Consider the following 23978-nt stretch of genomic DNA (forward strand, 5'->3'; position numbering starts at 1 on the left):
TCCGTGAGCACAGCCACAAGCCCCTGCCACCCGGCTCAGGTTGAGACCTGCCCCGCACACTCAGACGACTACTGCCCTTTCATCTCTGACGTTCTGGGTGCCCAGGAATCGGACCTTGGGAACTGCCCCTCACCCTAGGAGCGGCCGAGTGGCAGAAGGGGCAGCGGTGGGAGGTCCTTCCTGTGGGACTCCTGGAGTCCCCAGCCCTTCCCCCAACCCCTCCTTCTGCAGGGGGCCTGCACCCTGCGCTGCCTCCCTACCCCTCTACTTCCCATCTGTGGGACGCAAAGGCTCCTGAAGCATCATCCCTAAGCATGAATTTCTATCTGATTTATCCAAAAAGAAAACTATTACCTTGTTAGGTTAGACAGGTTTCTCCATGAATTTTCCACCTTGAATTCTATTGGAAAAAGAATAGAAAGACATTATTGAAAAAAAAGAAGGCATCTTTTTCTTTTCTATTTAAAAATGTGTTGTCAAGTATGTGCTGCTGGGTTTGGGGTGGGGAGGCCCCGATTTGTAGAATTTTTCTATTTTTACTTTTCATTAGTATTGTGTCTCTTAATGGATTCCTTTAGAAGTTACAAGGCTAAATTTCATAAAGTCAATGAGAACTCAAGAAGATAATTTTTTTTACAAATAGTTTATTGTCAAATTGGTTTCCATATAACACCCAGGGCTCATCCCCACAAGTGCCCTCCTCCATGTCCATCGCCCCCCTTCCCCTCCCCGCCATACCCATCAGTCCTCAGTTTGTTCCCAGCATTCAAGAGTCTCTCATGGTTTGCCTCTCTCCCTTTCCCCCACCATTTCCTCCCTTCTTCTCCCCCATGGTCCTCCGTTAAGTTCCTCCTAATCCTCCTATACGTGCAAACATATGATATTTGTCCTTCTCTGCCTGACTTATTTCGCTCAGCATAACACCCTCAAGGTCCATCCATGTTGCTACACATGGCCAGATTTCATTCTTTTTCATTGCCATGTAGTATTCCATCATATAGATAAACCACATCTTCTCAAGAAGACAATTTTCATGAAAGCATGGATTTTGGAAATTCAAGTTTGCTTTGTTAATTTTTGGTTTATTAGAGAGACCTCCCCTTTCCTGAGATGAAGGATATCTGTACAGAAGAGGTGACTGTGGTTCAGAGGTTATAAATATTAAATTTTTTAAAACATTTATTCATTTTTGAGAGTGAGAGAGACAGAGTGTGAGTGGGGGAGGGGCAGAGAGAGCGGGAGACACAGAATCAGAAGCAGGTTCCAAGCTCTGAGCTGTCAGCACAGAGCCTGATGTGGGGCTCGAACTCACAGACCATGAGATGATGACCTGAGCTCAAGTTGGTTGCTTAACTGACTGAGACACCTGGGTGCCTTGAGGGTATAAATATTTTAAAAATTAGTTCTAATTTCAAAGAGGCTGCTTGTGTCATTTAATTACCCATTTGCCTTGACTGATACATCAGGAATTTCATGCACGATTGGGATAAAATATGCCATCAATTCTAATAGTAGAGACTGACACAGTGGAAGTAGTAAAGAAATGAGAACCAGAACTTAAAGTTTGAAACTTCAATGTTCAACACTTATCCTTACCCATAGTTTACTCATGAGACAGAATATTATTGAGGAATATTACTTGGCTGTTAAAATGCTGTCTACAAAAATTAAGCAACAGGGGCAAATATTAAAGTCACAGTACTGTTACAAAAATAAAGTGCAAACTTGTACATACAGTATGTTTAAAACAGTAAACACAAAACTACAAAACAAGGACCACCACATATAGAAGAAATAAGAGTGGGAAAGACAGCATAAAAATCACTAAAAAGTGAACCAGGTTTATTTATATTTGGATGTTGGTAGAGTGGACAATATTTTTATACTGCTTTTCAAGTTTTCAATTAGAAAATGATGAAAAGTAGGGGCACCTACTCAGTATGGCTCAGTTGGCTGTGCACCACAACTCTTGATTTTGGCTCAAGTGGGATTGAGCTCCACACTGGGCTCTGCGCTGAGCATGGAGCCTGCCTGGGATTCTCTCTCTCTCTCCCACTTTCACTCTCCCTTGCTTATGTGCTTTCTCTCTCTCAAAAACAAATAAATAGATTTTATTTCTTTTTATGACATTCTCCTAAAATTAAAATATGCACATAATTTATTAAAAAGCCAAAACAAAGAATGAAAGGAGGAAGGAAAAGAGAAAAGAAAGAGAGGTATTAGAAGAAGGAGGAGGAGGAGGAGGAGGAGGAGGAGGAGGAGGAGGGGAAGGGGAAGGGGAAGGAGAGAGGAGAAATCTTGGGAGCCTGTCCTGGTTCCGCTAATGGTTTTCCATGACCTTGGAGGAGTCACGTACCCTCTCTCTGACTCCAGGCTCTTCATCTGCAAAGTGGGGACAAATAATGGCTGGGAGAATTTAAGGGGACAAAGATGGTGAAATATACGACACATACCCGTTGCCACCGCACTGTGCTCCCGACCTTGCCTAAGACACGTACAGAGACACGTGTAGAAAATGATGCCGTGTGTTCCAGAGCAGAGCGGAGGCTGCGAGCGACTGGCCTTGGGGCTTGGCCTCTCCCTCATCAGTTCCAACTCGAGGCAGGCTGGTTGCAAAGCTGTCTCCATCTGTGAAGTTTCCTGCCTGACAAACTGGCTGGCTCTCCCATCCCTGCCTTATCAATATATTGCAAACCTTTTTTCTTCAATACACAGAAAATTGCTGGGGACCCTGTTGGAAAGGGTTGTTGGGGCATCAACTCGCAACTGGAAATGCAACTGAATGCTAATAGCATTTGTGCCAAACAGCATCTGGAGCTGTGGAAGAGGGGGTGCGGGTAGCAAGGGTAAAGGAAATCAAATCCAGCAGTTACACATATCAAAATACAATTGGGCAAAAACATGAATCAAAATTAATATACTGTGACATCTCTCTGGTATTATCTGCCACAAAGCAGACTCCATCTTTAGGAAGGTCTGGAGTTCTAATAAAAGAAAAGGGGCTTCATTATGGGGTGGTTTCAGGTTCTATGACAGCATGATAGTAACATAGATGGCACTTCCTTCTAGCACCTCCCGCCCACGTGAAATCAGAAGAGCATTTTTGCACCTCATAATTGAGGTGGGAGAGCTTTCAAAGCATTTTCAGGTCTACATTTTCATTTAAATATTGCAACCATACTGTGAAGAAAAGTAGTTTTACATATGGGCAAACTGAAGCTTAGAGAAAGTAAGTGACATGCCCAAGGTCAAAGGCCCCACAGTGTGCTGGATCATCTGACTTCGACATCACAGCTGCAGCATGGACATCCACAGTTTACAAAACCTACGTGGAACCTCCCGGAGAGATCAGTCATATGGAGCTATTGATTATTCAGTGGCAATTGATGCTGCATTTATATTCAAGTTGCTCATCTAATTTTATTGGATTTCCCCACAAACCATGGGGGAAATCATTTCTTTAAAGGAGAGAGGAGGGTACAGGTTGTTAGGGTGACCCTACCCTGATTTATCCAGGGTAATGGGAGCTTCTGAAATTGCCCTGCCTGCAGAGTAGTTAGGTGGGGGGCACAGATCCCTCCCACACCCCAAGTCATTGCATCTTCTGTTTTTGTTAAGCCCAATTCACAAATTGAGTGGGGTAGGGTGTGTGGTGGGGGGAGTATAAATTACCCTTCACAAGTCAATGGTAGGAGAATAATGAAACACAATACGATACAGGAATAGTAATAGCAATAGTAGCTAACACTTCCATAGGCTTCAAATGCTATGTGCCCGGCAGAGTTCATAATGCTTTACATGATTTAATCCCTTTAATCTTCACAAATATCCTGTAAGGTATGTCTATTGTTATTCCAAATTTATAGTTAAGAAAACCAGCACACGAAGGGCTTCAATGACTTGCCCAAGTTCATGCACTAATAGGGAGAGACCTCACATGCAAACCTAGGCAATTAAGCTCCTGAGAAGGGAAGAAAACTGTGTTCTTTGTGATAGGCTTACATCTACCACCAAATAGACACTCTTGCTCCTTCGTCCCCTTGGGCCAAATGGGGCCTCAGAATCTTTCTCAGCATAGTGCTCCACCGCTAGTCTCTAGTAATTAATCCATCAACCAGAGAGAGAGAAGCCCGTTTTGTCATTTCCAGGTGCCAATTAATTTATAAAAATATTTTAAAAAATAAATACAGGTGTGTGCATGTGTGTACGCATGCATGTGTGTTTGACTTTATGAAACAAATGACATTAAACTTGATTCAGTTTGCTGAGCATTTGCTATGGGTCAGGAAGGCATTCTTGTGCCAAGGGCAAAGCAAATTTATATCTCAGAGGATATTCCACATAAGGAAATCTTGATGTAAATTCTTTTGAAAAGTTCCTAATCTTGTTGTAGACCCTTTTTAATTTAACCTGTTTTGTGCACCCTGGCTTGATACCCTGGATTTTCATAGACCAAAACATTCCTTCATGTGCCTTTAAAGGCATTTTAACATTCCTCTACAGTTTTTTCAGTGCCTCTCCAACTTTTGCTAGCAGGGCATTTATTTTCAAAGCTTTTGCTTTATACACAGTTCCATTCACTTGACAGCATTGTATTTGTCCTACTCTAGTGGGTAATATATTACAAAGGCCCAGTGCATACAGGGAACATGTTAAGAATGCTTGATTCATACCGTGCGAAAGAAATGGCCCAAATGCTATTTTTCAGTATTGGAATTACACTTGGTATTTGAACAGCAGGGATATTAGGATTCTGAGAGGCAGAGAGGCACACACAAAAGAGAGTTTCCCAGCAATAGAGAATTATCTCTCCAGCGCCCCAACTAAATTTCTACGGGGGTAGCAGGAATCTAGGATGATGCATCTGGCTTGATGAAGAGGGATATAAAGGCAAAAATGCCTGTGTGGCTGTTAAGAACATCCAGTTTTTGAATGTAGGCTGTGTGTAATCAGACTGGGATTTAAAAATTCAAGTTGCCAAACAACAACAACAAACCAAAAAACCCAAAAGCAGAAAACACAAAACACAAAATCAAGCCGCCTGAGATGCTTGCAGTGGGTAACAGAACCAGTTCCAGAAAAATCATGTAGTTCTGTTTCTAGGTTGACGTTAAGATGATGCAGATAACCTGGATTTTTAGCTGTATGAACTTGGTTGGATATACAAGGCCATGCAGTCACGTGTGCAAAGAAAGGCACTGCATGGGCCTATGAGAAAGTGTGAATGAGCTGCCTCCGACTATAGCATGAGAAGGCCACTGCCAAGTAATAAAGCCCAGTTTAAGGAAAAGGTGCCAAGTGCAGAAACAGTATTGGAAAAATGTCAGCCCCAGGATGAGAGAAATCACTCCAACGTTAAGTACCAACAGGGTAAGATGGTGCCTTCCAGGGACCTCCTGGGCACCCTGAGAAGCATACTAGTGTCTGTGGACCTGGCAACAGACTGTGAGATGTATTCTAGGAAGTAATTAGAGGTGACTGATAAAACTGAGTTCTAAGGATGTTTATCAAAGTGCTGTGTGAAAAATAACAACAAAAAAATGAGAAGCGATGAATGATTAATAATAGGGAATCGATTAAAAATATTACGGCTTGCAACAGACACACNATAAACGATTTATTAAAAAAAATATTATGGCTTGCAAATACAATACAGTGCGATGCAATGGTTACACACGCTTTATAAAGCCTGGTGAGGGTATAACCAAAGTGAGAAAGTGATTATTCCCCTCTGGGTGGGAGAGATTTTTGCTTCCTTCGTTTTGCTCCTATACAGTCTCCCTCACATCCACAACAGATACGTGTTATTTGTGCAATAAGGAAAAGATACAAATTATGGGCTATATTCTGCTTGTTTCGTTTATGAATAGGTGCTTTATGGTCATTATGCTTCTCTGCGCCGTGGGCACAGGTCTTGGGGGCGCGGCTACTGAGGGTGGGAGAACCTGGTCAGGAATGAGTGTTTCTTCCTGTTGGTACCAAGGGCAGGACTTACAGATGAGCTTTGGCTCTGTCTCAAGTTTGATCTTTTTCCCCTGGGCGTGGCGGAGGATAAGTTGCTGTCTTTTAGGAGGCCCTCCCCCGATACCCTGTCCCAGATACTCTTTTCCTTTCAGATAGTCTCCCTTGTCCAGATACTCACTGTCCTCCATATATTTTCCAAACAGAAACTCTTCTTCCATGTCCCTTCCCCCCTGGAGATTCTCTTCGGCCTTTGGATACTCGTCTTTACACGGATACTCCTTCCCCTTCAGCAGTATTTCCTCCTCTAGGTAGTCATCTTCATACAGATATTCCTCCTCTTCCAGAAACTCTTCCTCTTCAGGAAACAGATAGTCTTTCTCTAAATACTCTTCTTCTGAAGATATGGTCTGTGTGGAAAGCTGGGACGTTGTGGCAGAGTAAAGGGGTGATGTTCCTCTTGATGACTGATCATTTTCAGCAGACATGTTGGGGCAGCATTAAGTAGACGAAACCCTTAAGCACGCAGCACGTGGTCACTTCGCCATCCTGGGAACCAAGAAAGGAATCAAATCCCATTAGTCGCCAATCGCTATTGCATATTGATTTAAATCCATTTGCGCTCACTCATTTCATTTAGTAGTCTTTGGGGGGGCCCTGTGCACATCAGTACATAGCGCCTGTGAAAAGGCATGAAAAGGGGAACAGAGGTTTTCCCCTCCAGGAACTGGTAGGAGAGACCACACCTGAAGGCAACACCTTTGCAATTACTGCACAATTTGAAGTAAGCCTGGAGGGCTGGAGAGTGAAGAAGTGATTTGGTGTTTAATGGTACAGTCATCAGAGGAAATACGTATTACCACAATAATCAAGAGGAGGCTGTTGGGACGCCTGGGTGGCTCAGTCGGTCAACCATCTGACTCTTGATTTCAGCTCAGGTCATGATCTCACGGTTCGTGAGATGGAGCTCCATATTGGGCTCCGCGCTGACGGCGTGGAGCCTGCTTGGGATTCTCTCTCTCCCTCCCTCTCTCTGTGCCCCTCCCCCCCCCCGCCACCAATAAATAAATAAAAAAAGAGGATGTCTTGTCTTGCAAGAGCTTGAAATCTGGTGAGAAAAATGAAATGCCACATGCAGTGGGAGAGGTACAGGCAGGATGGTTCCAGGCACAGTCACTGGGCCTTGCTCAGCAAAGGCCCTTGTAGCTGGAGATCTGCCAGACACATGCTCACGGCCGCCACAGGCACTGCCTCTGCTGCTAGAAGGCACACCCACGGTGAGTTTACTCAGCAAACAGTTCTTTACTCCTCAGCTTGCACGCAGCTGCCAGCACCTTGGCCCTCTGGGAAGTCTTCCTTGCCCCACCCTAAGCTCCATCTGTACCTTCCAGATTTTCATTCAAGTAACTATTTTGCTATATTACATGGTTTGGATATACATCTGTGCTTTCCAACAGGGTGTGAACATCTCGAGGGCCAGAAGGACTCATTCTTGTTTAAAAGTATATTAGAATCCTTCCACTCTCCTCCAGTCCCGCTGTGAGGACCTGCAGTGAGCTGTGTCGTCTCCAGGCAGAATTACTGAAGCTCTTTCTCTCTCTCCCCACCCCCATGATTATTATTATTATTTTCTTTTAAGTTTATTTATTTTCTTGAGAGAGAGAGAGAGAAAGCTGGGGAGGGACAGAGAGAGAGGGAGACACAGAATCCGAAGCAGGCTCCAGGCTCTAAGCTGTCAGCACAGAGCTCAACACGGGGCTGTAACTCACAAACCGTGAGATCATGACCTGAGCTGAGCCAAAGTCAAATGGTCAATTGGCTGAGCCACCCAGGTGCCCTCTACAGCTCTTTCTAAATGAGCCTTCCTGTGACCACTGCTGTCACCCCCATAGTCCTTCTCCATGAAGAGTGTCCATGTGAAAATATAAATCAGATCATGATGTCCAGTGCTTACGAATCCACCAATGGCTTTCCCTTGAACTTGGAATAAAATGTACATCCCATTCTATGGCTTCTAGGCCCCATGAGATCCAGCACCTTCCAAGGTTTCTGACCTTATGTCTTGCCATTCCGCCCATCCTCTCTCACCTCATTAGTCTCTCCTGTAGCACTAAATTATTTCTGATTATGTTTCTGTGTTTATTTGTTCAATCTTTCCTTCCCACTACACTGTGTCTCAGTGACAGTGACCTTCTGTGACCTGTTCCCTGCTCTACCTCCAAGGGTTAGCTTGATGCCTGCTTCTTAATAAATGTCCAATAAATGTGTGACCAGTTACTGAGTGAAGGGCAAGAACAGATGGTTCTAGAGCAGTGTGTCCCAAAGGTTTAAAAAGGATATTTATTCTGCACAATGGAATAAGCTCCCTAAGCCAGAGGGAGAAGGAAGGGGCTGGGTAAGACGAGAGCAATTGGAGATGAGGTGTGTCCGGCCTTATCCTGGGAGTGGTGAAGGAGCACATGTAAGCACCAGCTGCTCCGTCAAAGCCATGCTTACACTTTGGGGATCTCCTACCTTTCCTATTTTTTAGCTGCCTGAGATAAAAGGTTAGAATCACCCCATCCCCTGGACGGCCCAGAATGCATTTACCAAAGGCAGGCTGTCATTCAGGGTTAAGAATCTTTTCTTTCCATTTTCTCATCAGGCCTTGTGAAAAGGCCCAGTCTGCTGCATCCTCATGTCAAAGATCAGAAAAGAAACTGCACTCTACACATTCTGTCTTTAATTCTCCTAGAAAATTCTAAGAAAAGCCATAAGGGGGAAATAAATAGTAATGGCAACTTGACACCCAGCATCTGAGGTAAACATCCTGGTTTTGACTTGTGCTTCAGATGTCCGCTCATTTTGACCCCGGTTTCTGAGAGACTGCAGCTTCATTTCTGTGGTCACAACAGGAAACATCCACTTCATAACAGCCACATATAATCAGCTGATTACAGGTCACTAATCTTTAGACTGGCTTCACAAAATGGCTACATCAAGCCAAGCAGGATGGCAGACATATGTTATTCAGCTTAAATAAGTTTTTTAAAAAATTTAGAGCAAATATTTAGAATGAGTAGAATTCATAAAAAATCAAGAGCTCTGGCTTCTCTTAGAAATAGGAAGCTTGGGGGGGCGCCTGAGTGGCTTAGTCGGTTAAGTGTCCGACTTTTGCTTAGGTCATGATCTTGCGGTTCGTGGGTTCGAGCCCCACGTCGGACTCTGTGCTGACTGACAGCTCAGAGCCTGGAGCCTGTTTCAGAGTCTGTATCTCGCTCTCTCTCTGACCTTCCCCTGCTCACGCTGTCTCTCTCTCTCTCTCTCTCTCCTAGAAATAAATAAAAATATTTAAAAAAAAAACTTAAAAAAAAAAAAAAGAAATAGGAACCTTGGGCAACCCTGTGCTGGCTTTCCCACATGGAAAAAGGACAGCTGAGCTCAGGCTGCCTTCCCGAAATGGGGCTGCCCTTCCTGTTTCTGCGTGGGTCCCCACCCCTGCCTATAAGCTGCTCAGATTCTCAGGCAGGCTCATCCTCACATGGGTCCTGACGTTTTTCTTATAGTAGAGCCACGGCTCTCTGTCTCCACCGAAAGTTGGGAGAGCAAATGATCCGCAATCCACTAAAAGGTCTGATCTTTTTCACACTTTGCCTACTCATGCATTGGCTTAATTTTTCTGGCCCCACAGAGAGATGGGGCCTTGGCTCGAGGCTGTCTGGTGGCGACCGGTGCCGTGTTTACACAGGTCACCACTGGGTGCCCGTACCTACCATGGCGACTGACATATTTAATAGGCACTCGGTAGTACCTGTTGAATGTATGAATGAAAGAGCAAAGAAAAGTATTAATAAATGCTCTTTGCCAAGTATATTTACTGATTGTGCACATGTGCCTATTTAACGAAGAGGGGTAAAACTTTGTATCGAGGTCATTCGACCATAATCTTGGAGATTTATTTATATCTACATAACCCCTTCCACACTGCACTGTGAATGAAAGTCCAACTGATTTTCCTAAAGTGATTTTTCTTTTTGTTTCTTTTTTTTGGGATCCCATTTGTCATTCTGAGGGGTCGAGGCCAGGATCTCCAAGCATTCTTACTTTGAAATTCGTGAGGAAGACATAACTAATGTAACAAACAGAACACAGCATTTCCTCTGTAAATGGCCGATCTCATGAAGAATAATTGTAACCTCTGGTTCCCAGATGAATGACCTAAAGAGGGGCTCCATGCTCTTGTTGTGTTTTGTTTTTTTTTTTAAATTTTTTAATGTTTTTTAATTTATTTCTAGGAGAGAGAGACACACACACACACAGCGTGAGCAGGGGAGGGTCAGAGAGAGAGGGAGTGACAGACTGAAACAGGCTCTAGGCTCCGAGCTGGCAGTCAGCACAGAGCCCGACGCGGGGCTCGAACCCACGAACCGTGAGATCGTGACCTAAGCGAAAGTTGGACGCTTAACCGACTAAGCCACCCAGGCGCCCCATCTTGTGGTTTTTTAGGTAAATGAATCAGTAGGGTCTCCCCACCGGTTTCCAAGATGGGAGGGTGCTGTGTCTCCTGAGATGTTCTTTGTGCCTCTCCCTGGGGCCGTGGCTTTACAGATTTTCCTTGCTGGAAGGCATCATGCTTTGGAAACCAAATACCTGCAAAGGGACTTGCTGTTGGGTGGGAACCAGTTCCCTGGGGCGGGAAAACAGGCTGCTCCATGAGGATGAGCACATTCGCTTTGCACACTCGTGTGGCTCTGTACGACAGCTCGGGGCGGAGGGGGGATGGAAAGACGTAGAAGGTCATGATTTGCCGGCATGGCCAGCACGGCCCTCCTCCCCTTGTGCATCCTCCAGGGTCCTCTGCCCTCCGGACATCAGTACTGGTATGTTTCCAGGGAGGCAGCTCAGGGACATCATCTGACCCTTAGTCTGTCATCACCAAGTGGCAGTTCTTTGTCATCATCATCCTCTGCCTTTGCATTCTCAAAAGAAAGGAAGCGTCTGGCTTTTCTGACAAGGAAGGCAGATGGAGGCCCAAGTGCCCTCTGGTCCCTGCACAGAGTTGCTCGGGGGGTGGGGGGGGCTGGGTTCCGGTGCACAGCCCCCTGTCCCAGCTAGGGCCCCCTTGCCGCACCTCCCCTCTCCAAGGGTCCTGCGCACACCCGCTGATGGACACTTCCACGCCCAGCTCCCCTGGGCTGCAGCGGGGACGGCAGGATTAACCAGTCTCTGGTCAATAACTCAGCACTGCTTTGGACAGAACCACTTCGGAAAATCAGCAGAGGAGCAGGCTGTGTGAAAATGGAGAGAGAGAACTGAAGCAGAAACAAGTAAACTTCCGAAAGAGCAGACGGCACAGGGGTCAGGATCTGGGGCCAGATTTTGTTGACGTTAAATCCATCCTGGCCACTTATATCCGACTTGGAGTGAGTTATCCATTCTTCTGTGACTTAATTTATCTGTAAAATGGGGGAAACTAATGGTACCAGTCTCTTTGAAGATGAGCTCACAACGCAAGCTATGTTGTTATTGCACACTTACTCTTACCAGCACCGACAGTAAGTGTGTGTGTGTGTGTGTGTGTGTGTGTGTGTGTGTATTGTGTGTATGGCCTTCTGAAGTCTTACTTAGATTATGGCATGGGGAGGGAAAACAAAAAGATTGCTTTCCACTCCCCTGCTCCCTGGTAGCGGCTGCAGCCTAGTGCAGAGGTTTCGAGAGTGGGGTCTGTCTGCTGTTCAGTCCAGGTCCTGATGGCGGGGCCCTGGGGAGAAAGGTGGCCACAGGTATTGTCAGAAGGGAGTCCTCCTATCCTCGGGAGGCTGGAACCTTCTGGGGAAGACTTTTATGGTGACGTTTGTGTGTCCCTGGACAGGCCCTCCCACATAGCGGGTCAGTCTGTTTCCGACTCTCAGCCAGGATTTCACAAGGTTGTAATCTATAAACATAAGGCAGCCTTTCTGAGGCTGCTCATTCAGCTTTTCCACGGCTGCGATTCAGCAGTCCTCAGACTGAATCTGAGCCCTCCTCACTTTGCCTTCCACTCCGTCGCCTGCCTTCTTCATCCAATGAAGGGTTCTCACTCCTCTTCCCCTTGACAGTCTCTGAAGTGTTTGCAGGTAGCAGTCAGACCTTTCTCCAGGCCACCCAGGCTCGGACATCCAACTCCCTTCATGGCATCTCCACTGGGGCGTCTAATAGACACCTCAGACTCGGGGCCCAAACTCAGATCCTGCTCTTCCTCCCCAGGCCCGTCCGCTGCTGACAGAGCCCGTGGAGTCATCTCTTCTCTCTCTTCCTCACCCTGTGTCACATCCATCAGGAACCCAGGCTGGCCCCTCCTTCAAAGGATCTCCCACTCCTCATGCGCCCCGTGTTCCCACCCTGGTCTGCCCAGTGTCACGTCTGTCCTCGACGTCTGCAGGCACCTCCCAGCAGGTCTATTCTCCACAGGTTGCCAGTTTGTAAAACCTAAGTCCTGGCACGCCTAGGTGCCTGGCATCTGACTCTTGATTTCAGCTCAGGTCGTGATCTCATGGCTGGTGAGTTCGAGCCCCATCTCTGGCTCTGTGCTGACAGCCTGGAGCTTGCTTGGGATTCTCTCTCTCCCTCTCTCTCTCCGGCCCTCCCATGCTTGCATTTTTTCTCTCTCTCTCAAAATAAATAAATAAACATAAAAAACGCCCAAACCTAAGTCTCATCACCTCACCCCTCTGCGCAAAAGCCTGCAATGGCTCACACCTTGCATCAAAAGACAAAGCCCTTTCAGGAGAGCAGGTCCTTCCTGACTGGCCCCTGTCACCGCTCCCACCTGCCTCCTCCTGCTGTCTCCCTCCTTTCACCACCGCCACCCTGGCCTCAGCCTTGTCGCTAACACAGCCAGGCACGTTTCTACCCAAGACCTTTGCTCTACTGTCCCCTACTGCCTGCTTCTAGATTTGGGGTGCTACTCTCCTGCTTCTCTATGCTCCAAAGATTTGTATAATGCTTTGAGTTGCCAAAGCAGTATGTGCCTGATTGAATTTTCATCATGGCGTCCTTGAGCAACATTTGTTGCTCAATTATCTCCATTTTACAGACAACCCCCCGGGTTCAGAGAAATCAGATGACTTGGTTAAGGTCAGACAAGTAAAAAGTTGTCAAACTAGGATTTGAACACAGCGGTGCCCTTGCAGAAGAGTGTTCCTTCCCCACGTGGACTTTCATGTGGGTTGAGAGACTGTATTCTTTGGAGAACAGCACTTCTCCGGGCACTGGCCTCAGTTCTCAGCACCCACCTCTCCACCCCAGACTAAACAATCATTCTCTGTGATAGAGTAAACAGGGTGAGATGAGGGGGACCAGGGAAGTAGGGTTTTACTGAGCATCTCCTAAGTGCCCAGGACAGAATAAGGTATTTTACATTATTTAAAATAAAAAAGTTGTTTTAATGTTTATTTATTTTTAAGAAAGAGAGATAGAAAATGAGCAGGGGAGGAGCAGAGAGAGAGGGAGACACAGAATCCAAAGCAGGCTCCAGGCTCTGAGCTGTCAGCACAGAGCCCAACATGGGGCTCAAACTCATGAACCGTGAGATCATGACCTGAGCTGAAGTCGGACGCATAATCGACTGAGCCACCCAGGTGCCCCCATCATTTAAAATTTAAAGATTCATAAAAGTCAGGTAAAGTGTTATTATCCTCTTTTTCAACTTAGAAAACCAGGGCTCGCAGAGGTTCTAACTGGCCTTAGGACACAGCTAAATGTGGTATTTGGGATCCCCCACTAGGTCTGTCCAATTCCAATTATAAATCACACTGCAAAAATTTAAAAGAATAAAAAAATAATATTTAGAGCTTCTATTTGTTAAAGGGAAATTCATTTAGATGGGAAGACATCCCTAGTTAATAGCTTTCTGCGGTGATTTTTGAGAGTCTTTGAATTGACCTCCCTCCAATCTTTAACATCATGGGAAATGGTGGGATTATTGAGAACCGTTACACCAGATGACAGTCATTTTCAGATAGTTCAACTTAGGATCTCAGTAGAAGCGTATTTCTGGCATGCCCCATCAATACTTTTGATGTGCCGGGGTATCTGCGTTTTCATCCGACGGGAGCCCCCACGGAGGCTGCCTGTCTGACAGGGCCATGGGCAGCAATGGCAGGAGGAATAGCACTGTCTGGACTGAGCTCCAAACTGAACATGTGATTTTGAATGTTTCCTGTTCTTCCCACTTGTGTCTAGGCTTCTCGTCTCACTTGTAACATCAGTGGATTGACCTAGAAGGGCTCTAGGTTCCTTCCAGCCCTATGTTTCCAAAGACCATCCCATATTCAACCCCTCAGGACCAGTTGTGTTGTGGCTTTCAGGTCTGTTGCTGATTTAGCTGTCCTTACACTGACTATATTCTAAATATATACCAGCCCTATGGGGGTCGTGGGGCAGGAGCTGGCAGTAAGTCTTATTAGGATTTCTAGTGCAAAACACGTACATTTTCACAACAGGTGGGATAAAGAGAAACTGTAAGTACACCCCATGTCAGTTTACATTGGATTTTGCTTTGAACTGAGTTCTAGCAGTTCAGGCTTTGTGGCCAGAGGAGTTTGCCACAACTTTATCAAGGTTTTCAGTGTTCAGAACTTTTTCTTGATTACAGAATTTGTGGATAAGACGTTTTATTTCTCATTGGTGGTCACAGCTAGGAATTATCTGATGCAGTGCTCTTGATAGGAAATGCAGTGCTCTTAGAAGTTACTATGCAAGGGGCACCTGGGTGGCTCCAGTCGGTTGACTGTCCAACTTTGGCTCAGGTCATGATTGCGTGGTCTGTGAGTTTGAGCCCCACACGGAGCTCACAGTTATCAGCACAGAGCCTGCCTTGGATCTTCTGTCCCCCCTCTCTCTGCCCCTACTCCACTCACACAGCTCTCTCTCCCTCTCTCAAAAATGAATAAATATTCATTAAAAAAGTTAATATAGGAAAATAAAATCCACTTTGTGGAGATCCACCTGACATTGCTGTTTCTAGGATCGTAGTGTGTCTCACAGGGAAAACAGGAAGAATTATTGGCAATCATGACCATGTGGACTTCAAGACTCGGAACAGCAGTTATGATCAGCCATGCTCATGGCTCAGTACTTACAATGTCAGGGAGTGAACTCAATCCAAGCCAAGAGATTTTTCAATAATAACAGCTGAAAGAAAAACATTTTCTCATTAGCTCTCAGTTACCCAGAAATTAGCCAGAGAATACCCCCTTCCCTAAGAATACTGGAAAATGGATAGTTTCCCTATGCTAATATGGCACAGTTTACTTTTGCGGGACAATGTGTTTCTTTATTAACCTTCCTTGGGCAGGAGCTCTCCCTGAATGTTCACCATGGACATCTAACCGAAGCAGCCCTCGCTTATAGTACCTCCCTTTCTGCCCCCTGCCCAGGGTACTAAATGGTCTGACCAATCTGAGCATGGACAGTCCCTGTGCATTGCAGAGAGTTTACAGGGATGCTGCAGGAGATTTTAAATTTTTGAAGAAAACAGCAATGCTCGACATCTGTTGGATATTGTCTGAATACCTCATTTTTGATGATGCTCTATCCCTTTTAATGATGGCATATGTTGCAAAGCTGGGTTTTTGGCAGTCGTTGAGATAAAAAGCGAATACCATGTAGAAATCAGCGTGCAGTAGAAAACGAGGGTGGCTGTGTGTAATGATTCCAAGATTGGAGAAGTCACTCAATGCCCGATGGGCACACACATTCTTTTTTTTTTTTTTTTTTTTTACAAATAGTTTNACATGGGGCACACACATTCTGTTAGAGAGTCATCATCGCTATTCAAGAATGAAATAAAAGCACTATTTTTTCTTTCAATTTCTGGAGAAAGTTGTGACATAAAGATGTGACATAAAGATGCAACACAATATTTATTAAGTTATTTGGATATGACTAATGAATGAAAACTGTACAGATTTCTTTTGGTGAAGGGGAGCCACATGAAACATTCACTGGGACACTAAAGGCACCATGGACCAAGACAGTTTGGGAAGCTTTGGTATAACTCACGGACTTGCTCAGACGTAGAAACTTGGAGCCATCTTTGATTCCTCTTTCTTTCACCCTCCCAAGTCTGCTAACCCATCATCAAGTCCTCTTGGCACCGTCTTCCAAGAAGTGTCCTGAAACCATTCTTCTGCCCACTATGGCTGTGCTCCCCCGGTCTAGCCCACCACCTCCTATGGCTCCCTCTGCGCGTTGGCTCTCGCTCTCTGATAATCTCTTCTTCAGAGGCAATCTTTCAAACACAGAAATTGGATCATGTCGCTCCAGTGGTTAAAACCCTCCAGTGGTTTCTGCTTCACTTTCAGAGGCCTTCAAAGCTTGCCTGTGTTGGCTCCTGCCTTCGTTCTCACCTTTCTGGAACTCTACTTGCTCCCCATGGTACAGCCTCTTCCCACCCAAGCCCTTCCCATTGTCTGGAAAGTTCTTCCAGATCTTCAAATGCTTGGCTCTTCCTCCTTAAGTTTTAGCTCAAATGTCACCTCTCTAGTGAGGACTCCCTTGGGCCATTGACTTAAAATTGCCCCCACCCCCACCCTTACCCCCAATTGCTGTGTATCTTATCATGTTGTTTTATTTTCTTCATAACATTTGTATCACGTTTATTGATCTGTATATTGGAGAATAGAAATTTTGCTCACTTTTGTTTGCCGTTACGTTTCTGCCACCTGGAAGTATGCCTGGCACATAGGAGGAGGTTAATAAGTATTTGTTGAAATGAATAAATGAGTGATTATTTCACACGCTTGTAACTTGCGATCATTCACTGATGGCTTCTAATGGAGGAGGTCCAGAATTTGTGTTGAGAGGGAGGGAGAGTGTCAGTAGTTTCATCCAACTGATAGATGTGTATGTAAAATAGACATTTATATACAACATGTTTTACAAACCCGGTAGCCTAATCAAGCATTTCCTGTATTCTTTGGGAAGAGACGACTGATTTTTATCTTATACAAACTGCATTTTTCTTAGCAATACTGATGGGCTATCATAAGTTTATATTGAACTGGATAGTTAATAAAGCAACTTCATCATGTCATTTGTTATTTTTCATAATAGGCAAGCTTCTCCTACCCCTTCCTTTTCTTTCCTTTCTTCAAACTAAGAAAATGAGATAAGGGATGTGTAAAGGAACATTTCTACAATGACAGCGTTAAACAAAACATGGGAATGCCACGATCCAGTCTAAACCCAGCGATGTGTTTTCTTGGACAACGCCAAGTCCAGGAAAGGTACACAGCACAGAGCCAGTAGGAACAGGTGTGCAATTATTCAACATTTCTGGCAAAAAGCAGTGGGGATTAAACAGAGATTTCTTTAATGAGATTAATTCTGAAATGCAAAGAGCAGTTTGGCATGTCCCCAAAGATACAAGGCATTTGTATCTATATAAGATTAAAGGAGCCTTCACACAAAGCAATTTTATTTTTCAACATCAGAGAGGATTCTTGGAGGGGCTGCTTGAAGCAGACACACTGTAACAAATGTAGGGAGTGCCAAAGCTTCTTTTATATAAAAGACAGCTTGCTCAGTCAGGGATTGTATCTGTAGCTTTCACTACCCAGGATATACAGAGCATTGTTTTCCAATTACAGGATTATGGAGAAAGGGAGACCAGGGGTTAGGAATCAGGTTGACAAACATCCCAGACAGGTGGTTACCCAATGATAACCTTGGATTTCCTGGGATGGGAGCTCAGTGCTTCCTGAGGCCGATTGTTGGACAGTTCTTATAAATATTATAAATAATGGCAACGATGCTGGTAATAACGATAAGAGAGATCACAGACACCGTTTCTACATGCGAGGCACTGTATTTAGCACATAACAAATTACACAGACTTCTGCTAAATCTCCCTCCCTTGGGCTTTCAACCAGCCTTTCCGGGTCTGCTCTCTGGAGCTGCTCACAACAGATTGCTCCACAGCGAGCTACAAATATTTGAAGGTAACATTTATATTCTGTTCTGTGTGTGTGTGTGTGCGCGCGCTTTGTTTTGGTATGCTAAACTTAAGTTTATGTGGATCCATTTGAAATTCCATCTTGCTGGCTTTGCCTCACCCTTCCAGGCTGCTCAAATTTTGTGAATCTGATTCTATCATTCAGCGTATTAACCAGACCTTAGCAAGTGTGCTACTGAAAATGATAAGCTTCCAAGTCTCCCTCCTATCTCCTTTCCCTTTCTTCTTTTCCTCTTTCTTGCCACAGTTATTGACTTTCTGTGTGCCAAATACCGTCAGGCCCTGGGACCACACGACTGCGCAAGGCACATGCATAGACCTCAAGAAGATGTTGCTTAAGCAGGGAGATGGGAAAAAAATTAAAATACAGTATAGTATGATTATGTCATGAATTAAAATGCAGGAGGAGAATGTCAATATAAGCTGGAGGAACATCTGTAAGGGGAGAAAATAGGGAACTAGGAGAAGGCCGGCATTCTGGCTTCTAAGGGGTGAGGCTGTGAGGCACAAAGGCAGTCCCCGCTTAATTGAATGCTAGCCAAAGGATGCTCTAGGGCCAGGAGGGCAGTGGGAAGGTTTAGCCACCATAAAGACATGGAAAGAGAATTCTGTGTAGGGAGGGAGAAGGTAAGGAGGGCTCATTTATGAAAGGGGCTATGCTATTACTGCTCGGTGATATAACCATTTCTCCTCTCTCCACCCCCCGGCGGGCCTCCCTAAAAAATCAAGTTTAGCTGAGCACCTGGGTGGCTCAGTTGGTTAAGTGTCTGACTTCAGCTCAGGTCGTGATCTCATGGCTTGTGGGTTCGAGCCCCTGGTTGGGCTCTGCGCTGACAGTGTGGAGCCTTCTTCGGATCCTCTGTCTCCCTCTCTCTCTGCCCCTCTTCAGCTAAGCTCATTTTCTCTCTCTCTCATTCTCTCTCAAATATAAACATTAAAAAATAAAATAAATGAAGTTTAGTTGTCTTGGCTAGCCAGTTGACATTGTCACATGGTGGACTGGAAAAGGAAGGAGCATTCTAGATTTCAGTGAGAGACTGGTGGAGGGGGAACAATATGAGAGAGGAAGGGGGCCATTTGTGACATGCAAATGCCCACTTTATCACTAGAAAGGCTGGTAAGACCAAGAGCTAAGGGACTTTTTGTTATGATTGCTCATGGGGTTTGTCCAAGCATAATGACTCCAGCAGTTAGAATGCCCTCACTAGACAGACTGGAATCCTCAGGAATCTGGGCAGAATGGCTGGTCTGCTCATGTTGCAGAGCCCTGGATGGTGCTGGGAGCCTACAGGTTCCCAAGTGTGAGGAATTTTGTAGGACAGAGAACAGGTGACCTTGGTAGACCATTAGTGCACGTTGGACCCCTGGCTTGTTCAAAGACAGATGCCTCTGAGGCAGTGAGCCCCTCCTGAGGAAAGAAATATCAGCACCCAAGAGGCTACGAAGTCCTGGGAATTAGTGGTTTCTGGGCCGTTGTTAGGTGCTGACCCTCTCAGTGCTTTCCAGAATTCCTGCAACTCTGTAGACAGTTGGTTGCACAGGTGGATTTGGTTAGGCCTGATGAGCTCCACCTGTTGTCAATTCAGAAAATGATGACCCAGATGAGGCGTGCTGAAAGTGTTTATTTCCTTCGGGAGTGGCTGTAAAAAGGGTGAGGAGTGGGCCCCAGGGCCCTGAGCGCCTGGCTAGAGCTGCACACACGTAGGTGAGCTCGAAAAGCATGGCTCAAAGCTGTGAACCAACATAAAGCTGAAGTCTGTCACAAACACCAATGGAAACAGGACTGGGGGTCGTCGATGGATTTGGAGCTGAGAAGTAAGCTCGGGACCTAAGCATCCCTTTCTTCGACAAGGTGAAGGCATCCGTCAAAAAGGGCATGAATATTAGAAGTTTGGAGGGATTAGATATCAAAAATTAAACAAACTCTTTGTTATTAAACCAGCACTTCCTATTTTTGGTGGGGCGGGAAGAACACAGGCATGTGTTTGTGGACTAAGAGATGTTGGGCAACACTAACCTGAAAAGGCCCGGTAAACCCCTAAGATCCCAAGAGAAGACTAGCAAATGCTAGGCTGAGGACGTGTGGCTGCCAAGGCCCTACTTAACAGTGTTTTCCAGAGCAGCTCCACTAGCAGGGAAGGGAAGCCCGGGCTTCAGCCATCTTAGGGTCCAAGAGAAGCCTTGAATTTTGGTATGTGTTCCTTCCAATAAGAGACTGGAGAGAAATTTGGTTTTAGGACAGTCCAGCTTATTCAACACACACCTGTAGGGCTCATGTATTTCCTGTCAACCCTTGATGCGCCTAGAAGGAGGCCCCGTTAACAGTGTTACTTTACTGAACATTAAGGGTCAACTAGGGAGAAGGCCAGGCCTTTGGCCCCCAGTGGATTACCTCTTGTCAGAGTGGGCGCTGCAAGCGTGGGAGAGCTAGGACTGAGGGCTCTGTCCACTGGACAGTCCTCCTGCCTGGGCAACCTCCCGGCCCGTGTTTCTGTCTCCTCTTGTTTTTCTACCTCAGTGTATTCATAGTCCTGCTTCATTTTCTGGAGAACGCGGTGCCCGTTTCCGCCAGCTCTTTCAGAGTGGGATTTCTGTTTTGGGGTCCCAGATGGGTCTTGAATTTCCTAAAGCAATTTAAAGTCTGTTCATTCTTGGGGCGCCTGGGTGGCTTAGTCGGTTAAGCGTCCGACTTTCGCTTAGGTCATGATCTCGCGGTTCGTGGGTTCGAGCCCAGCGTCGGGCTCTGTGCTGACTGCCAGTCCAGAGCCTGGAGCCTGTTTCAGTCTGTGACTCCCTCTCTCTCTGACCCTCCCCTGCTCACGCTGTCTCGCTCTCTCTCTCTCCTAGAAATAAATAAAACATTAAAAAAAAAAAGTCTGTTCATTCTTTAAAACCCGAGTCAATGTCAAGATGTGCTTCCAGAGGAACGTCTCCCCGGAGCTCTCTTGTGTCCTTTCCTTCCCACGCGCACCATTTCCATTTGTTTGCGTGTCTGCCTCGGCCACTGGGTCGCTGGCCTCACACAACTCCTGGCACACGGCGGGACTTCCACAGAAGTCTGTGCACTGAGTAGATGGTCCATAGGAAGAAAAGGCTCACAGGACTGGCTGCACATCTTGCTTCCGGTTTGGGATTTTCATGGAACTTTCCCTCCTGCCACGGAGACGCTACCAAGAGGTGGGCTGTGGGTGGGCTCAGACAGGATATCTCTGTTGAAGAGAATGGAATGGGTCGCAGGAGCTTGGGGGTGGCTGGGGGCGCTGCCAGCAGAGGCTGGGAGCTCCAGCTGTGCAAGGGGAGAAGCCTCAATCTGTGGAGGACCCGGGGTACTCCATGGTGCCTTGCAAATGCAGGTCATTTCTGTTGCTGCAGCCATTGTCCTCAGGAGCTGTGTATATAAGCCCTCTCTGCACTGGAAGGGTTCGTGGCTGAAGGAGCCGCCTTCCCTCTCGGGATCATCTGCTGGCCTGCTTTGGTGAGTTCCGAGGAGGATCTGGGTCCACATTAAAAACTGCCAGGGGACAAACACTGAAGTCGAAAAGTTCTTTTGACCCCCTCACCCCTAACCCAATCAGTGCCATTTTTAGCAGTGTAGACACCCCAGTGTACTCATTAAAACATCATTTCCTAAGGCCCTTTTTATAAATAGAATTTCAAATGTACTCAGGTTTGAGCTTTCAAGGAGGGTGACCTTGAGCAGGGATCCGGCACAGAACACCTGTGGAAGGAACATCAGCCAATGGACACGCCTCACCACCTCCCTGAAGGTTAAGAACACCGTTTCTCCCCCGTTTGAGAGGTGGCGGAAGGGAACACAAGGACACCGCGTGATTGGCTTTGGGTCACAGGAACTGGTTTGTAGGCAAGGCTGGAATTTTCCATCTGGGGAATTCTTTTTCTGCTTATTTGGCTGGGCTATGCAGGCCCACGGGGAAGAAGTCACAGCGTCCACACCCACAGTTTTTCCTTCAATGCAGAGCCAGAGGCTCTCTGGAGTGGAAAGGACCCACTCCTCTTTTATTTGTAGGAGGATCATGAGCCAACACCGGCCTTCATAGAGGTTAGAGGAGCAAAGCAGGGAACAGAAAGGCTAACCGGGGGAGGGGCAGAGAACGGGGAGAGAAACCAAGAAGGCTGCTTGTTGATGCTTCTTTGTTTCCCAGACCCTCCACACTGTTCCCCACTCCCTCCTGCCCAGGAGGGACGGAGGAGGGAGTCTGGGCTGCTACAGCGGCACTAGGCGGCTAATGTGGGAAGTCTTACCAGAGTCAGACAGCGGCGCCCATCCAGCGATAAGACCCCGGCGCCCCCGTGTTTGTGTGAGTGCTAGGTTACCATGGGAACAGCGCCCGAGTTCTCAGCACCTCCTGAGAGTTCCCAGCCTGTGCGCCCCCTCCGCTGCCCTTTCCCAGCCTCTCCGCTCCAGGGGAAGTGCTTAGGCCAAGTGGCAGTGGCTGCCCAGGAAGTTTTCTTCATTATTTGGGCCTGGGCCCTCTGCGTCAGGTGTTCCCCAAAGGAAACAGATGGACTGCAGAGTGTGGGTGTTTGCAGCGGGTAGTGCCTGCCCTACTGCTTGCTGCTCCTGGGTAGAGGAGGGTTGGCAAAGACTGGGTGGAGTTTTGTTTTGCTTTGTGCTTTATCTAATAGTATGTAATTTTTATAGCTTTGTTTCTCTGATTACAAAATTGTACAGCGACATTAGCTTTCTGGAATCCTGGAGCCCAGGGCTGAGTTTGGTGGGTGGCTGCTAAGATGGTGGGGGGTAAGGGGGGTGGTCTGAGTCCCCCAAAGCTGACAGCCTTTAATTCAAGTCTGCCAATGGGTGCCGAGTGGTTTGGGGGAGTTGGTGACGGAGAGGGGGCAGGGTGTATTCCCGGGAGTCTCCCTGCGTAAACTCACTCCTGCTGGGTCCCAGGACAAAGACACCCCCCCCCGCCCCCGCCCAAGGAGCCCAGAGGACAGCGGCCTCTTTGCTCTCTCTAGGGTACGATTGTGGGGAGGATTTAGGGAGCAGGAAGCTACCCTGAGGGGACACAGTCCCTGAGAGGAAGTCATTGAAGGTCACATGTCCCGGACACTTGAGTGAATTTGCTGGGAGTTGCCGAGTGGCCCAGGTGGGGCAAGGAGGCCAGGCTGCAATCTATTTCTGGTCTGTTGTCACACACAGTTCAGAAGAATAGGTCCTGGATCTTTGAAATGTCAATAATTTTCTGTGATTTCTTTTCCCATTCTAAGTAAAGATTCACGTTTGCATCTACCTTTATATTTATAATTTTATATTAAATTCTTTTTTTGAAGAGTGTTCATCACATTGTGTAAATTCCAGGCATCCATAAAACCTGAAGAATCATGAGTGCCCTGTGAATGTCAGGAGTGTCACTGGGTTTTTTCATATTGTCTCTCAGTGGCTTGTGTCAGGCTCTTGGGAAGGGGGTGAGAAGGAGAGAAAGGAGAATTCCAGGGTGAGGACATGGGACACAGAGAAACTTGGGGGTTCTCAGTGGTTCTGCCTCTGCTTGATGGTCCCATAGGAGATAAGCAAGAGCAAGGTGACCAAATACTTATTTACGCCTCTCTTCCTCCCTGGTGGAGAAAGTTGGAGAAAAGCAGAGGAGAGGCCAAGTCCTTACCAGTAGTATGGGGTGACAGCTGGAGCCTCGGTGAGGTGGGGAGGAGTGTAGGAGAAACAGGAAGACAGAGGTGCTACCGGGTGCCAAGAGCTCTTTGCATCTTTGGTTCTGAAGGATCTCTTGAAGCACAAAGGAGGCTAGGTTATTATGGCAATTTTTGGTGAGGGGGACTAGTCAAAGACTACTTCTTTTAAAAAAGTACATTTTTTAAAACATTTATTTATGTTTTAGAGACCGAGCATGAGTAGGGGAGGGGTAGAGAGAGAGGGAGACACAGAATTCGAAGGAGGCTCCAGGCTCTGAGCTATCATCACAGAGGCCCGACATGGGGCCTGAACCTACGAACTGTGACATCATGACTTGAGCCAAAGTTGGACGCTCAATGGACTGAGCCACCCAGATGCCCTGGT

The 23978-nt window shown here is 46.5% G+C and overlaps 1 protein-coding gene across 1 annotated transcript in view; it reads right to left on the reverse strand.

The window, feature by feature from the left end:
• The window catches only part of ERICH6B (glutamate rich 6B), a 63507-nt gene extending 41265 nt beyond the window's left edge, over positions 1-22242 (reverse strand). Inside the window, exons 1-4 of the mRNA XM_077778780.1 lie at positions 22202-22242; positions 15063-15114; positions 6143-6510; positions 355-400 (exon numbers count right to left, since the gene is read on the reverse strand). Coding sequence (XP_077634906.1) covers positions 355-400; positions 6143-6449 — 353 coding nt within the window. The 5' untranslated portion in view covers positions 6450-6510; positions 15063-15114; positions 22202-22242. The remainder of the gene's footprint in view (positions 1-354; positions 401-6142; positions 6511-15062; positions 15115-22201) is intronic.
• Between the last annotated feature and the right edge of the window lie 1736 nt (positions 22243-23978).

Source organism: Crocuta crocuta, unplaced genomic scaffold (assembly GCF_008692635.1).
Source record: "Crocuta crocuta isolate KB4526 unplaced genomic scaffold, BGI_CrCroc_1.0 scaffold586, whole genome shotgun sequence".
Classification (NCBI taxonomy): Eukaryota; Metazoa; Chordata; class Mammalia; order Carnivora; family Hyaenidae; genus Crocuta; species Crocuta crocuta.